Source organism: Protopterus annectens, chromosome 5.part0 (genome assembly GCF_019279795.1).
Source record: "Protopterus annectens isolate FY-2018-M chromosome 5.part0, PAN1.0, whole genome shotgun sequence".
NCBI classification, from domain to species: Eukaryota; Metazoa; Chordata; order Ceratodontiformes; family Protopteridae; genus Protopterus; species Protopterus annectens.
In genome coordinates, this window is record NC_056735.1 from 1854160471 (window position 1) to 1854178544 (window position 18074).

The 18074-nt window shown below is 36.6% G+C and overlaps 1 protein-coding gene across 1 annotated transcript in view; it reads left to right on the forward strand.

Moving 5' to 3' along the window:
• The window catches only part of LOC122802426 (guanylate cyclase soluble subunit beta-2-like), an 866018-nt gene that overhangs the window by 301039 nt on the left and 546905 nt on the right, over positions 1 to 18074 (forward strand). Inside the window, exon 9 of the mRNA XM_044072045.1 lies at positions 12372 to 12479. Within this exon, the coding sequence (XP_043927980.1) occupies positions 12372 to 12479 (108 nt within the window). The remainder of the gene's footprint in view (positions 1 to 12371; positions 12480 to 18074) is intronic.

Sequence of the window (18074 nt, forward strand, 5' to 3'; positions counted from 1 at the left end):
CAGAAAAATAACTTTGAATAAATCTTTAAAATATTTGTGGCTTTCTGGAGATGCAGTAACTGTATTTGAAGAGATTAAGAGAGAAGGAAAAAAGAAAGAAAGAAAAAAAAATATATAGAACATGTCATTTGTTTTTTAGTCTTTTTTGCTTCTCTGAAGTCTTTCCAAGAAGTTCCTGTTGCCATCCTCTTTAACGAAGGACTTGCCCATTCCATATCTTCTATTTTATCTAATATCTTATTTTTTTTAATATACAGCAAAGCAGAGTCCAAGTCTTCAAAAATTCTAGGGTCATCAGGTAAAAAGATTTTTAGTTTGGCAGGAAATAAAAGGTAAGTTTTGAACTGTGCTTTCTTAAGCTCTCTTATTAATGGCAAAAAAACTTTTCTTTTAGTTATTACCAAGGAAGAATAGTCATTGTCAAAACGCACAGTTGCCTCATTAATTTTAAAAGGTGCTTTAGCCCATGCAGATTTTAATACCATCTCCTTGTCATAAGATGATAAAAATCTTACTATAACTGATCTAGGATACTTTTAGTTAGAGTTAAAATTAGATAAGGACCTATGGGCTCTTTCAATACCAAAAGAAAATGCTTCTGACAAGTCTAAAGTTTTGGAAAGCCAAGTATTTAAAAAGGAAGTAATGTTGTTACCTTCTATATTTTCTGGCAGTCCAAAAATCCTAATATTATTGCATCTAGATCTGTTTTCCAGGTCATCAAGTTTGGATTGTAGGTGTGTGTTCTGCTTCAGCAAAAACTCAATGTTAATTTCTTCTTCCTGGATTCTGTTCTCCATATTATTAACAGTCTCTTCTATGCCTGTAATCTGAGCCTTCTGTTGTTGCAAGTCTTGATGTAACAAATCCATTTGTTTTGTAGTTTTTTTCTATGAAGTTATCAATTTTAGTATCCAGTTTGTCCATTTTGGTTGTTAGTTGCTGAATAGTAGATATCAGAGACTGAAGCTCTTTCTTGATGCTGGAATCCTGACTGTTTGCCTTACTGGAACTCATTTTGAACAGAGGTGATGAAAGAGAAATTTCCAAGATGATTTCTGACAGGAAAATTATTGAAATTTTCTTTCTTTTTTAGATATTATTCAAGAAACTGATATTCCAAACGTATTTAGAAAGAAAATTATTTCATTAGTTGATTTTTAAAGTAATTATTTCCTGTCAGTGCAGATAAGTTGGTGGAGCTGAAGAAATCTGCTGCTATCCTGTGTTCATCCTTCTATGTTCACATTTTCTGATACATCTTTTTCAATCAGAAAGAAATATACACATTGTGTATATTGATATCTGCCTGTATTCTTTGTCTATATTTTTCTAAACATGTCTGCCTGAGTTTATCACTCAGTGAAGTATGTATTGTCTCTTTTTTGGTATGTCGAGCTTTTCTCCCTGGGCCTCCGGTGAAAATGGACATATATCCAGTTGGACTATCCCGGTCAACAAATGTAAAATAAAAATAAATAAAATAAATAAGTACTACCAGCCACTGAAAGCTAAGAAAATAATTAGTGCTGACAAACAGGCAGAATCCGAAGAAGGTTTGGCTTTGAAAGCTGTTAGACACTTCATTCTGCCACGTTTTGTTTTTAAATGTTACAGACTAAGTATTAAACAGCTTTTAAAGTAATTTTATTTTTTGCTACTATAATATGCCAGCTGGCACTGTCTGCTGTTAATTTCCAGTATGACACCCAATCTTAACAGTGCTTAAGTGTGCTTAACAAAAGTTTAAGTACCTTTCTCATGTAAGAAAAGTGCTTAACAAAGCCAGTCTTTTTTCATGTTTTTGGAGTAAAATCACAATGTTCCATGCACTATATGAAAGGTTGTACTGAAAAGTCAGAGGAGGGTAAAGTAAAAGTATAAAGGAAAGTTAAAAGTAAATTAGTATGCGGTAATTATGATTGGAGTGTTGGTTACCTGACACCTCATTTAGTCCAAGTTAACTTATCTGTGAGGAGTGTTTTTCATTAGTTGTTGAAATAAGGGAATTATGTGATCAGTTCCACTTAGTAGTAAATTCCGCATGTCTACAAGGAAGATGGAAGAGAATGATGATGAAATCCCCACACCTTGATAACTTGTTATTCTCACTTGTAGGAAATGATGATATCCCCACACCTTGATAACTTGTTATTCTCACTTGTAGGACATTATAATGATGTCCCCACACCTTGATAACTTGTTATTCTCACTTGTAAAAAATGATGATGATATTCCCACACCTTGATAACTTGTTATTCTCACTTGTAGGAAATGATGATGATATTCCCACACCTTGATAACTTGTTATTCTCACTTATAGGAAAACAATGATGATATTCCCAGACCCTGATAACTTGTTATTCTCACTTGTAGGAAATGATGATGATATCCCCACACCTTGATAACTTGTTATTCTCACTTGTAGGAAATGATGATGATATTCCCACACCTTGATAACTTGTTATTCTCACTTGTAGGAAATGATGATTATATCCCTGCACCTTGATAACTTGTTATTCTTGCTTGTAGGAAATGATGATGATATCCCCACACCTTGATAACTTGTTATTCTCACTTGTAGGAAAACGATGATGATATCCCCACACCTTGATAACTTGTTATTCTCACTTGAAGGAAATGATGATGATATCCCCACACCTTGATAACTTGTTATTCTCACTTGTAGGAAATGAAGATGATATACCCACAGCTTGATAACTTGTTATTCTCACTTATAGGAAATGATGATGATATCCCCACACCTCGATAATTTGTTATTCTCACTTGTAGGAAATGATGATGATATCCACACACCTTGATAACTTGTTATTTTCACTTGTAGGAAATGATGAGGATATCCCCACACCTTGATAACTTGTTATTCTCACTTGTAGGAAATGATGCTGATATCCCCACACCTTGATAACTTGTTATTCTCACTTGTAGGAAATGATGATGATATCTCTGCACCTTGATAACTTGTTATTCTCACTTATAGGAAATGATGATGATATCCCCACACCTTGCTAAATTGTTATTATCACTTGTAGGAAAGGATGATGATATACCTACACCTTGAGAACTTGTTATTCTCACTTGTAGGAAATGATGATGGTATCGCCACACCTTGATAACTTGTTATTCTCACTTGTAGGAAAATGATGATGATATCTCTGCACCTTGATAACTTGTTATTCTCACTTATAGGAAATGATGATGATATCCCCACACCTTGATAACTTGTTATTCTCACTTATAGGAAATGATGATGATATCCCCACACCTCGATAATTTGTTATTCTCACTTGTAGGAAATGATGATGGTATCGCCACACCTTGATAACTTGTTATTCTCACTTTTAGGAAAATGATGATGATATCCCCACACCTTGATAACTTGTTATTCTCACTTGTAGGAAAATGATGATATCCCCACACCTTGATAACTTGTTATTCTCACTTGTAGGAAATGATGATTATATCCCTGCACCTTGGTAACTTATTATTCTCACTTGTAGGAACTGATGATGATATCCCCACACCTTGATAACTTGTTATTCTCACTTGTAAGAAATGATGATGATATCCCCACACCTTGATAACTTGTTATTCTCACTTGTAGGAAATGATGATGATAATATACCTACACCTTGATAACTTGTTATTCTCACTGGTAGGAAAATGATGATGATATCCCCACACCTTGATAACTTGTTATTTTGAGTTGTAGTAAAACGATGATGATATCCCCACACCTTGATAACTTGTTATTCTCACTTGTAGGAAATGATGACTATATCCCTGCACCTTGATAACTTGCTATTCTCACTTGTAGGAAAACCATGATGATATCCCCACACCTTGATAACTTGTTATTTTCACTTGTAGGAAATGATGAGGATATCCCCACACCTTGATAACTTGTTATTCTCCCTTGTAGGAAATGATGATGATATCCCCACACCTTGATAACTTGTTATTCTCACTTGTAGGAAATGATGATGATATCCCTGTACCTTGATAACTTGTTTTTCTAACTTGTAGGAAATTATGATGATATCCCCACACCTTGATAACTTGTTATTCTCGCTTGTAGGAAAGGATGATGATATTACCACACCGTGATAACTTGTTTTTCTCACTTGTAGGAAATGATGATGATATCTCCACACCTTGATAACTTGTTATTCTCACTTGTAGGAAATGATGATATTCCCACACCTTGATAACTTGTTATTCTCACTTGTAGGAAATGATGATGATATCCACCACACCTTGATAACTTGTTATTCGCGCTTGTAGGAAAGATGATGATATCCCCACACCTTGATAACTTGTTATTCTCACTTGTAGGAAATAATGATGCTATCCCCACACCTTGATAACTTGTTATTCTCACTTGTAGGAAAGGATGATGATATCCCCACACCTTGATAACTTGTTTTTATAACTTGTAGGAAATTATGATGATATCCCCACACCTTGATAACTTGTTATTCTCACTTGTAAGAAATGATGATGATATCCCCACACCTTGATAACTTGTTATTCTCACTTGTAGGAAAATGATGATGATATCCCCACACCTTGATAACTTGTTATTTTCACTTGGAGTAAAACGATGATGATATCCCCACACCTTGATAACTTGTTATTCTCACTTGTAGGAAATGATGATTATATCCCTGTACCTTGATAACTTGTTATTCTCACTTGTAAGAAATGATGATGATATCCCCACACCTTGATAACTTGTTATTCTCACTTGTAGGAAAATGATGATGATATCCCCACACCTTGATAACTTGTTATTTTCACTTGTAGTAAAATGATGATGATATCCCCACACCTTGATAACTTATTATTCTCACTTGTAGGAAATGATGATTATATCCCTGCACCTTGATAACTTGTTATTCTCACTTGTAGGAAATTATGATGATATCCCCACACCTTGATAACCTGTTATTCTCACTTGTAGGAAATGATGATGATATCCCCACACCTTGATAACTTGTTATTCTCATTTATAGGAAATGATGCTGATATCCCCACACCTTGATAACTTGTTAGTCTCACTTGTAGGAAACGATGATGATATCCCCACACCTTGATAACTTGTTTTTCTAACTTGTAGGAAATGATGATGATATCCCCACACCTTGATAACTTGTTATTCTCACTTGTAGGAAAGGATCATGATATTCGCACACCATGATAACTTGTTATTCTCACTTGTAGGAAATGATGATGATATCCCACACCTTAATAACTTGTTATTCTCATTTATAGGAAATGATGATGATATTCCCACACCTTGATAACTTTTTATTCTCACTTGTAAGAAATGATGATGATATCCCCACACCTTGATAACTTATTATTCTCACTTGTAGTAAATGATGATGATATCCCCACACCTTGATAACTTGTTATTCACACTTTTAGGAAAGATGAGGATATCCCTGCACCTTGATAACTTGTTATTCTCACTTGTAGGAAATGACGATTATATCCCTGCACCTTGATAACTTGCTATTCGCACTTGTAGGAACTGATGATGATATCCCCACAACTTGATAACTTGTTATTCTCACTTGTAAGAAATGGTGATGATATCCCCACACCTTAATAACTTGTTATTCTCACTTGTAGGAAATGATGATGATATCCCAACACCTTCATAACTTGTTATTTTCACTTGTTGGAAATGATGATGATATCACCACACCTTGATAACTTGTTATTCTCGTTTGTAGAAAATGATGATGATATCCCCACACCTTGATAACTTATTTTCACTGGTAGGAAATGATGATATCCCCGCACCTTGATAACTTGTTATTCTCACTTGTAGGAAATGGTGATGATATCCCCACACCTTGATAACTTGTTATTGTCACTTGTAGGAAATGATGATGATATCCCCACACCTTGATAACATGTTATTTTCACTAGTAGGAAATGATGATGATATACCCACACCTTGATGACTTGTTATTCTCACTTGTAGGAAATGATGATGATATCCCCACACCTTGATAACTTGTTATTCTTGTTTGTAGAAAATGATGATGATATCCCCACACCTTGATAACTTGTTATTCTCGTTTGTAGAAAATGATGATGATATCCCCACACCTTGATAACTTATTTTCACTGGTAGGAAATGATGATATCCCCGCACCTTGATAACTTGTTATTCTCACTTGTAGGAAATGGTGATGATATCCCCACACCTTGATAACTTGTTATTGTCACTTGTAGGAAATGATGATGATATACCCACACCTTGATGACTTGTTATTCTCACTTGTAGGAAATGATGATGATATCCCCACACCTTGATAACTTGTTATTGTCACTTGTAGGAAATGATGATGATATACCCACACCTTGATGACTTGTTATTCTCACTTGTAGGAAATGATTATGATATCCCCGCATGTTGATAACTTGCTATTCTTACTTGTAGGAAATGATGATGATATCCCCACACCTTGATAACTTATTATTCTCACTTGTAGGAAATGATGATTATATCCCCACAACTTGATAACTTGTTATTGTCACTTGTAGGAAATGATGATGATATCCCCACACCTTGATAACTTGTTATTCTCACTTGTAGGGAATGATGATGGTATCCCCACACCTTGATAACTTGTTATTCTCACTTGTAGGAAAACTATGATGATATTCCAATACCTTGATAACTTGTTATTCTCACTTGTAGGAAATTATGATGATATCCCCACACTTTGATAACTTGTTATTCTCACTTGTAGGAAATTATGATGATATCCCCACACTTTGATAACTTGTTATTCTCACATGTAGGAAAATTATGATGATATCCCCACACCTTGATAACTTGTTATTCTCACTTGTAGGAAATGATGATGATATCCACACACCTTGATAGCTTGTAATTCTCAGTTGTAGGAAATTATGATGATATCCCCGTACCTTGATAACTTGTTATTCTCACTTGTAGGAAATGATGATGATATGCCCGCACATTGATAACTTGCTATTCTCACTTGTAGGAAAGGATGATGATATCCCCACACCTTGATAACTTGTTATTCTCACTTGTAGGAAATGACGATTATACCCCCACACCTTGATAACTTGTTATTCTCACTTGTAGGAAAACAATGATGATATCCCCACTCCTTGATAACTTGTTATTCTCACTTGTAGGAAAACTATGATGATATTCCAACACCTTGATAACTTGTTATTCCCACTTGTAGGAAATTATGATGATATCCCCACACTTTGATAACTTGTTATTCTCACTTGTAAGAAATTATGATGATATCCCCACACTTTGATAACTTGTTATTCTCACTTGTAGGAAATGATGATGATATCCCCACACCTTGATAATTTGTTATTCTCACTTGTAGGAAATGATGATGATATCCCCACACCTTGATAACTTGTTATTCTCACTTGTAGGAAATGATGATGATATACCTACACCTTTGTAACTTGTTATTCTCACTTGTAGGAAATGATGATGATATCCCCACACCTTGATAACTTGTTATTCTCACTTATAGGAAATGATAATGATGATATCCCCACACCTTGATAACTTGTTATTCTCACTTGTAGGAAATGATGATGATATACCTACACCTTTGTGACTTGCTATTGTCACTTGTAGGAAATGATGATGATACCCCCACACCTTGATGACTTGTTATTCTCAGTTGTAGGTTAACAAAAGTTGGCATAAGGAAAATGTGCAATGCAGCATTTATAGACATAGTACTGAGCTGAAAGCCAGAGTGAAAATGACAATACTCAGTTTGTGGACAACAGCAGAGTAGATTTGCAAAAGTGATATGGTGATTACTGTCAAGGCAGATAATCCGTAGGACGCATACTGATGAACAACCCAGCATGAACAATTATGAGGTCTCACATCACAGTTACGGAAACCACATACCATGGCTGTGAACTGCATTGCAGTACCTAAATCAAACCAAAACCATACAAGTCAGTTAACTGCTATTTTGAACACTTTTTCTTTATTCTTCTATGTCCCACATTAAAGCATCATAACTTTGAAAAAGCTCTCAAAACAACTAACTTAATTTTAGATATCATCTATTCTGTATAAATTGTAAGTGCATAACACATTATTTCCAGAAAACGTATTGAAATCTTTCTGGTACAGGAACACTTTCAGAACATTTTGGAAGATTCCACAAAAGGAATATATCCTTAGTAATAAAGGAATAAATTCCATAGTCTGTTTATTGTAGAAAATGTTATGTGAATAACATTGGCTAGATATGGAAGCTTTAAGGAAGCTATCTATAGTGCTATGTAATACAAGAGGAAGTGTGTATGTCACACCAGTATGGTGTTCCTCTTGGTATCTGCTACAGTAATCTAAAGGACTTAAGTATAAGAATAATATATATGAGCAGCACATTGACATTGTGGTAAAATCCCTGCCTCACAGGTCCAGGTTTTGGATGTAATCTTGCTCTTATGTGCTCCCTGTCTGCATGCCCCCCCCCCCCCGCCAGAAAGCATGGTGCATAATTGGCTAAAGTAAAATATCAATAGGCATCGTATTTACCCTTGCTGTTATAATAGAAAAGGGTTAAAAATGGACTAGTTCGCTTCCACAGTTTGAATTGAAGAAATTACAATTAAATTATTCTGAGATTTATCACTTCAGTAATAGAATGGCAGATAACTAGAAAGGATTGCAAGTAAAATAAGATGGGGTTGTAATATATCTCTGGAATACACTGCCACCATTGAAAGGGTGATGTTTAAATTTGACTGTCACCAGCAGAATGGTGTAAGTTATTACTGATATCTGAAATGGATTGTCTCCAGTAGAACTATGAAATGTATAACATATGCCTGAAAGGGGCTGCCATCAGTGGAATGGTAAAGGTTAAAATATAAGATATACTTAAACTGTATTGGAAGCAGTGGAATGTTGAGGATTATAACATATGTCTAGTATGGGCCATACCCACTGGAATAATAAAAGTTATAACAGACACTTGGTACGGACTACTAGATGAATAGTGGGAGTGCTGAAAATTGAATGAGTGAGTCATTATTCCCAGCAGGGTGGGCATTGTACAGAAAGAATGAACACCCACAGTGGCAGGCATCCCTCTCCGAGAAGGTTCATTATTTTTCTATAGCATCCTGTCTAGAGGTTATTATTGTGCTTAGCAAACTATCTAACTACCTCTGTTTTTCTTTTTGCTGAATATGTTTTTTTAATGACTGTTATTAACAGTGTTGGTATTATTTTATTAGTAAAAGTAGTCCTTTCTTTGTTTATTCACAGTATAATTATTTCACATATTGTACTTTTAGAAGTGGTCTGAGAATAGTCAGTGAACGTGTGCATCTGACAAAAAAATTGCATAAGTGCGTGTGTGTGTGTGTGTGTGTGTGTGTGTGTGTGTGTGTGCGCGTGCGTGCGGGCATGTGTGGGCGTGTGTGCATGTGTGTGTGCGTGCATGTGTGGTGTGTGTACGTGCATGCGTGTGCATGGGCGTGTGTGCATGTGTGTGTGTTTCTGCCTGTCTGTGAGTATCTGATTGTGTTTGCTTCCATGCTTTCCTATATCTTGAGACTGAGTCTAGCATTCTGCACTTATGCTGTGGTTCCACATTGCTGAATACCTGAAACTGTCAGCTTTTCTGCTTGACCCAGCAGAGCCTGCTCCTTGCTTGGTAATATCGCACTGCATGATTGGAAAATATAACTGTGTTCAAATGAAGCTTCTCTTTAAAGATGGATGAGCACATGATGCTTTACTCTGTGGAAGAGGAACTTCACTAATCCCTTTCTTTAAAAGTGCTGCTTTAAAAAGGCTTGCCAGAGCAGTGTTTTTATGCCATGAGTGATTGTATGACAGTCATATATTGTATCCATGGCATTCATATGATGCAAATTCAACTATTCTGAATCATGATGGACTCAACATTTCACCTGTATTTGTACTGAGTTTAGACAGACAAAAGCCTTCACATGCTATTGTGATAAGCTTGCTTTTTTATTTATCATGCTGCATGTACTTACAGTATTGTCTTTGTTACTCACAAGTTCTTCAGGTCAGTTTAATATATAAAATTGTCTGTGATGTGTCTGGTAACAGAGTGAACCTGATAGACCCTCTATTATAGATGACAGGTTCTTAATCAGGACAGGGGATATGGCTGCACTGTATAGCTATTATGCAGGGCTGCTGGATAGACCTAGATATTGCTACCTGTATCTCACAAAAACATGGCATTCTGTATTGGCTCATATCATTTTTTATTTTCCTTTTGCAAGTAAAGAGCATGAATCTTAATGTTGACATTTTTTTTAAAATAGAAAGCATATAAAATATTAATTTAAATTTTGTAGCTTCCACGGCATGAAATATAAATTTTTAATGCTATTATAAAGTCTCCTTTGTATTTTGTGCATGTGTGTTTAGAGGAAAGATATTGCTCTTTCTGACAGCCTTTTGAAAAGGTAAAATGCATTTGATGCCTTGAAAGCTCATAAGAGCAGAATAGAATGGAATGCTTCTGTTTGTAAAGTCTGATGTCCTACATTCTTTTAATTGAGCTTTATGCAGTTTTACTGGCTCAATGTTTCCACTTTTCCACTTGTTGACCAATAAACTGTAACTCACAGTAAACGTCTAGGCATTATAATAGATGACAATCTCAAATATGACCAGCATATACTGCACGCTATTAAAGCTACACACCAGAAATTAGGCTCCCTTTATAGGATCAATGGAGTCCTTAAAAATACTGCAAGAAAAACTCTAGCCACCACGTTCTTACTGGTGACTCTCTTATACGCTGCTCCTATCCTAACAAACCTGCTTCCTGCTACAATAAAATAGCTAGATTTGCCACCAATCTCTGTCATAGGATCCACCATTGTCATAGTTTAAAGCAATTAAACTGGCTTGAACAATACAACTACCTAACATACTCACAACTAACTACAGCACACAAACTTCTTCATCATCCAGAAAAATGCCCTGCACTACAAAACTTATTACTGCCCTACTGTCCAGCAAGGGACCTCTGTTCTAGAAACATGTTCTTACTACTCACAAATAAATCAAATAATGTTGCAGGAGACTCACTCATACTAATGATATGTTGCAAAATTCTGGAATAGTATCCCCACACAAATAAAATTGTGACAAGCGTAATAGTTTTAAACCACTGCCTAAACAACATTTTAACCAATCCTGGCCCTGCACAAGCTCATCACCAGGTTAAGACTTTGTGCTTACCATACAATACTCCCCAAATACTCTTCGTAAACAGAATACTCTCAACCTCTCACTGAAATGATAAAATTATTTTTATAAGTAACTGCTGCATGTAAAATCCACTAAATTACATGTGTGCTTTCTCCTTAGTAACTTCTACCTCTGTAAAATCTTAGAATGTATACATGTAACTACTGTATTTGTATAAAAGTAAATAGAAATGTAACTGCTCTGCGTTTAACTGGAACTAAGTATAATGCAATGTAAACAAACTGAGCTTTTCTCCCAGGGCCTCCACTGAAAATGGGATTTACCCAGCCAGACTTTCCCAGTAAACAAAGATAAATAAATAAATAAATAAATAAACAAGGTTTCGTTATTTTTTAAGGCTATTTGGTAAACCGTTGTTTGGAAATGACTTCTTGGAGGTGCTAGAGAGGAAGAGCACTAGAAGTTTCTTGAATGCCTAGTATGAAAATAAAACACAGTTGAAAATAGATGTCGGTAGTTCAGTGGAAATATGACATCAGAAACATTAGCTGATTATTAAATGTTAAAAAAGCTTTTAATTGATCTGCTATGTGCAGCATTGTGCCCATAAATTGTCAATTTATCATTGAAAATTGCAAGATTGTAGTAATTTACAGGGATATTTCTATCATTCATTCTAGCTGGAATATTATCTTGAGACACATTGTAGGTGTGTGTGATTATTTTTTTTTTGAGTAGACAGAAAAGATATCATTGTTAACACATGAAAGCTGACACTAAACATAACAGTGAAATGTAAAAAATATTTATAGCATAGAGAAATAAAATGTGATGCAGTAAATTATATCATAAATTCACAGTGTAGAACAACTGAAACAATAAAATACTACATAATCAAATAAGTTAACAAAATGAGTTTCCTTATATACTTTAAATCATGCAAGTATGTATGTTTGCCAGTTGTCATTGTTCTGTGGGACATATCAAATCTTTGATGACAACAGTAGAAAATCCATCATGTTTTGCGCATTGATGATACCCTTAATATAAAATAACTATTTTTTTCTTGTTCTTTAAAACTTTCTACAGAAAGAGGAGGCAACACTCAAGAAATTAAAGGAGAGATATTCTACATTGCCTGTTAACTGGGCAGGTAAATCTCATTGGGAGGCTATACGAAGTATTGTAAAACCTGGACAAGGTATGTCCCTCTCACTTTATTTAATAGTAACTAAGCACTGAGTTTAGTTTTCAATAATCACATTTGCATTCATGTAGGAGCTACGTAAGACATGAAACTCACATGAATGCTTATTGCCACAGTTCTGAAATGGTTAAATTCAGATAATTATTCCTCATCCAGAAAAATGACACCATCCAAACTTCTTTCAGGTGAATTAAATAGACAACATGATGGAACAGCAGGAATAAAAAGTTATTATCAGTATAAAAATGGTACTTCAAATATTTCTTTTGAAGATATGCATATGCACTTTGAACAGTAACCTAGTCACGAAAGATCCATGCACTGCAGAAGAGAGCTTGGGGAAGCTTGAGGATGATATTCTAAGATGATCCTCTGTATATGCCTCCAGAGACAAGCAAGCTATGGGAATGGTTGTAGACAAACCACACTAAGTTCACTATTGATCCATCAGTATCATGGTCCTTCATGCATACATAGGTCCAGGAAGTCATCAAATGTTACTGTGAGATCAAGGAGGAGGATAACTGAATAACAATGTTGAACTCTTTCACCATGAGGAGTTTAATTTCTACCTTAGTAAGGGCATGGTTGGCATGATGGCTAAGTTATTTGCCTCCCAGACACAAGGTACTAGGTTTGATCCTTATCATTGGTCACTGTCTGTGTGAAGTTTTCATGCTGTGCCCATGACTGTTGGGATTTCTCCCATCTCCCAAAAACATGCCAGGTGTTTACACCTCAACGATGGAAGGCATTGGGTTCAAATCCAACATCCCCAACTGAACTTGAGAGGTATGCCAACTAAGTACACCTAAAATTCTGTGGGGCCATGGGCAGCAGCACCAACTATAAGTGGTGCCTATCAGAGCAAGAGTTGTGTAGACCAACCACTGTCTTGTGCTGTATCATGTAGGTAGGTGAAAATGGATCACATATTGCTTGCTGAACTAGACACTCAGCAGTTTAAAAATTGGCTATAGCTGACTTGGTCTCATTGATTAATGTTGCTAAATTGGCTATTTGTCAGTGCTAAGTGGAATGTGGACCCAGACTACTCTGACCTCTGCCAGGGACCTGTGCTAGCAGCAGAGGCGGCTCATGCTATGGGACTGCAGCCCTCCCACCTGTAAATGGGTCCGCCACCTGTAGAATGCATAAAATAAAGTCCCCAGTCCCCCCACCGTAGAACATATAAAAATAAAAAAATATTTTGGACTCCACATTCTCAGGCATTCCTGAGCTCCAGACTGCTCAGTTAGGCAGTCCAGATAGGGAAGGGAGTTAACTCCACCCTTCCAACCCAGAGCTCTGTGCAGTGATGACTCCACAAACTGGAAGGTCACCAGACTGCATCACCCACAGGCTGGACTAATAGCAGGAGGCTCCACTCATGGGAGACTGAGACCACAGCATGCGCGGGCTAGTATGAAGGACTGATCGGGCTGCTGAGTACAGGATCAAATTTTGTCAGGCCAGTATGGAGGACCGATCGGGAAAATAGTGGGAGGCCACAGCTGCAGCATACAGGATCGCATGCATGGCAGGCTGTTCTGGAGACAGGTAGGTGGTAATCATTGCAATGGCAGTGTGTGTGTGTGTGTGTGTGTGTGTGTGTGTGTGTGTGTGTGTGTGTGTGTGTGTGTATGAAATGCCCCAGTTGCTTCATGGTGGTGGGTAGAGAATAAGGCTTGAACCCTGTACCTTGGCCCCAAGTGACAAGAGCCTGAATTCCCTACCCACCACCATTTCTAAAACATTTGCAGATTTTTGCCTCATATTTGTTCTGTTCCTCATAAAATCTGTGGTTTCTGTATTTTTGTTACTTAAAACAGACAGTAGTGCAGTTGTGCATTGGTAGCAGTGTTGCCTGACAGCTATGGGTTGTCTGGTTTGATTCTTGGCTGGGGTGCCTTCTGTGTGGAGTCTGCATGTCCTCCTGGCGTTTGTGTGGGTTTGCTCTGGTGTCCTCAGTGGATATTTGTCCCTATTTTTTGGACTATATTCCCCCATTATTGGCTTCATCCAGGATTTTTGTGCCAAGGTTGAGAGCTATGGTGATAACTGAACTCATTGAATGTTTTTGGGGGCTGTATTCCCCCATTATTGGCTTTGTTCAGGTGTTTTGTGCTAAGATGTTGACAGCTATGGTGTGAACTGAATTCACTAAATGGTAGCCATTTAAGATTCAGTCTTCCTTTCTTTCATAAAAATAGATGATTTGGCATAGTGGTATGTTGCTCTTGCTGTTTTGCACAAGGACCTGGGTTCAATACTTGGCAGTGAAATGTATGGTGGTAACACAGCATTTTATTCTAGCAACTTTCCAACATTATACAAGCAATGTTTATAATGTGTCCCTGGTTTTTGGGCTTTTGCCTCCCCCAAATAAATTTTGGCTTTGTCCAGATTTCTTGTGCTGCAAAGTTCAGAGATAGAGCTGAGTGTCGAGTAGATTTTACAAGGAGCTGAGAGCTGCAGGGGAACAAACGTTTAGTGCTGCTTATGCTGAGTCTGCTTACATTGTAAATAACACAACAGGTAATGTACTTGCTTTTGATGCAGAAGGCTGTAGGTTCTACTCCCACAGTAGGTAGATCCATTGCTGATACTGTACTCTGTTCTAAAGGGGATGGATGTTGTAGTCCTCTTTGTTGAAGATACCTAGTAACTATGAACCTGTTATCAGTTTGCCATCCATTCCCTATTGCGATATTACTAGCGTTATAATTTTTTTAATGCAACATAAGCAATTTATTCCTCAAGGGCAACAGGCACTTTATTTGTAGATGAAACAATTACATATAAAGTTGTTTGCTAGCAGTAAGCTCTTCATTTGTTAACAGATTTCTTTAATGTGGAATTATTTAGATGGCTTTTACTTCTTCAGAGATTGTGCATATTTACTGATACGGGTGGACTGTTGAAGTTTGAGTAGACTTTTATGATGGAAATGTTCTGAATTGGGCAGTTTTGTCATTATTGGCGCATGCATTTTGTTTCATTGTTTACTGGAAAAATGTTCAAAACAATAAATTTAAAATGCCCTCTAACAACTGTACTGTATTGTACAAGGAATATAATTAGATATAGTCAGGAAGGTGTATCAAAGAGCATGTGTATGTTTAGTGTTCAAGGGGCCTATGATTTGAAAACAGCCCAAAATTAATCTTTATCTGCCACTGGCAAAATGTATTTTCTTTGAATGTGGGTTTCAATGCTGTTTCAATGAATGTGAGTTTCAAGGGCAGAGAAGTTTTAATCCTAAGTCTATTTTCATTGTGAGACTGCATTGCTTTGTTTAGCAGATATCTATTAGGGTTTATGCTGTAAAATATAAAATAAAACTTTCAAATGAAATCCATATCGCAGAAGTAAAGCAGTATGCACATTACAGTGTTTATGGCAAATAGGGCAACATAACCAGGGAATGGGACATTGGAATGGTTGCAGGGTGGATGCTCCATTCGACCCTGATTTTGTGAAGGGGGAAGGGCAGCAAACTCAGACAGCCCCTGCTAAACTATACCTCTCAACTGTCCAGAATTTTGCAGAATGAATAGATTTTTGCTTCTTATTTTTGGTTTGTTCCTCATAAAATTTGTGGTTTTCTGCCAAATCATTTAGGAATGAAGTCACTAAATAATGACAGACATTGAGTTTCAGATGTCATAACCTTCAGAAAAATGCATGCTAAAGCAAGACCTGTTATTCTGTCAACTGTCTTAAGTTTATACAAGAACAACTTTTAGTACTGTTTGCATGTTCCCCCAATATATTTGGCCTTGTCCAGATTTCCTGCATTAAGAGGCTGAGAGGTACGTGCAAATAAATCGCTTTATAGAATTAGGAATATCCAAACCTCTCAACTGTCCCCAATTTTGGCTCAAAATGTTGCTCTCTCCCTAATAATCCCTCTGTAAAATGGCAATTTTAGAAGAAAACATGGAGGGTTTACAATTATAAATAACTGTAATGATCAGAGTTATAGATTACCTTTATTTCAGAAATGCATGTAGATGATCTTATTTTGTCAACTACTCAAGTTAACAGTACTAATTTTAAAAAGGTGTTCCTTCTTTGACAGGTTCCCAGCTGTATTGTGTGGCAATTTTATATTTTTGCATAACATTTTTGGTCTGTTTTTCATAAAATTGTGGTTTTCTGGCAAATTAGTAGCAAATCATTAAAGACTGAAGTTAGAAAATAATGGCAGACATTTGTGTTTCAGATTTCATACCCTTCAAAAATTCATACTAATGCAAGACCTACTACTATTCTATTATCTTTCGAAGTTTATAAGAGCAATATTTAAACATTGTCTTTATTTTTGGGCCTGTGTCCCACTTCTATGTATGGCTTTGTCCAGATTTCTTGCTCTGAGTTTGAGAGGTATGAGTGTCAGAGCTATCACCATCAGCCAGAGACATTTCAAACTGTGACCTACTTGTTGCACCCCACTCCCCATTGTAGTGGCTCTGGATGTGTCCAAGCAAAGCAAGGAGCAGTTATGCAGTGTAAGTGTGCAGAGTATTCCCCCATCCAAGGTAGACCACAAGTACGACCATGGCTTTTCATCTGTCCTTGATTTTGCAGAATGTTCTGGTTTTCTGTCATAGTTTTATACTGTTGATTTATGCTTCTTATTATTTAGAAAATGCATGCTGTTGCAGTGCCCTGTTGCTCTGTATTAAAGTAGCAATGCTTTATTGACCATCAGGTAAGCTTGTCAGAGATTATAAGATGCAAGTAAGCTTTAATAAGTACCCGCAGTGGTGGTGCTGTGGTAGCGTTGTCGCCTCACAGTAAGATGCTGTCTGGTTCGATTCTCAGCTAGAGCGTCTTCTGCATGCAGACATACGTGAATGGGCATACCTTGGTTGAAGGTTGTGGATCAGGGCTGGTAACTCGGCATGTAAAAATCAACTACCAATCATTAGCGGATCGGAGTTCTGCTGTGGCGACCCCTAACCGGGAAAAAGCTGAAAGACACAACAACTGTTAAAGAATTACCAACACTGAAAGCCTTTTCATTGTTGCCATGCGGAGAATATTTACATAACTAGATAACTTATAAGCCTTAGGTATTGAAATGCATATGACAGTATTTGAAATAAAGGACAGGATTACAGTATTTTCTGAAGCTCATTACATTTGTTGGAGACTTGCAGTTATCTTTGCAGGCTTTACCCGTAAACTAAACAGAATGCCAATCTATCATGTGTGGTCCATAACCTGTGCAGTAATCCTTTAAGCAATTTATCTTGAGCTTGTTTCTTGCTCGCTGTTCATTTTTTACTTTGATCATGTGTTCCCCATGAAACAAGTAGATAGTTGTTGACAGGCAGCCGGTCTTTTTGGGATAAGAAACATTTTTACAAGTGGGGGTATCACAGAGATTGCTACTTTCAGCATGTTACTTGGTAATTTTATAAAGCTGAATATATTTTATAATTAGAACTGCAGTGCAAGGAGAAGTGGTTTGAGCTGAGTGCTGCTTGTTTTATTTTATACTTGATTTTGACGGGCATTCCAGTAATGTATTTAAAAAGCAATTTATTTTTTCATGCCTCACAACCTTTGTGTTTCCAT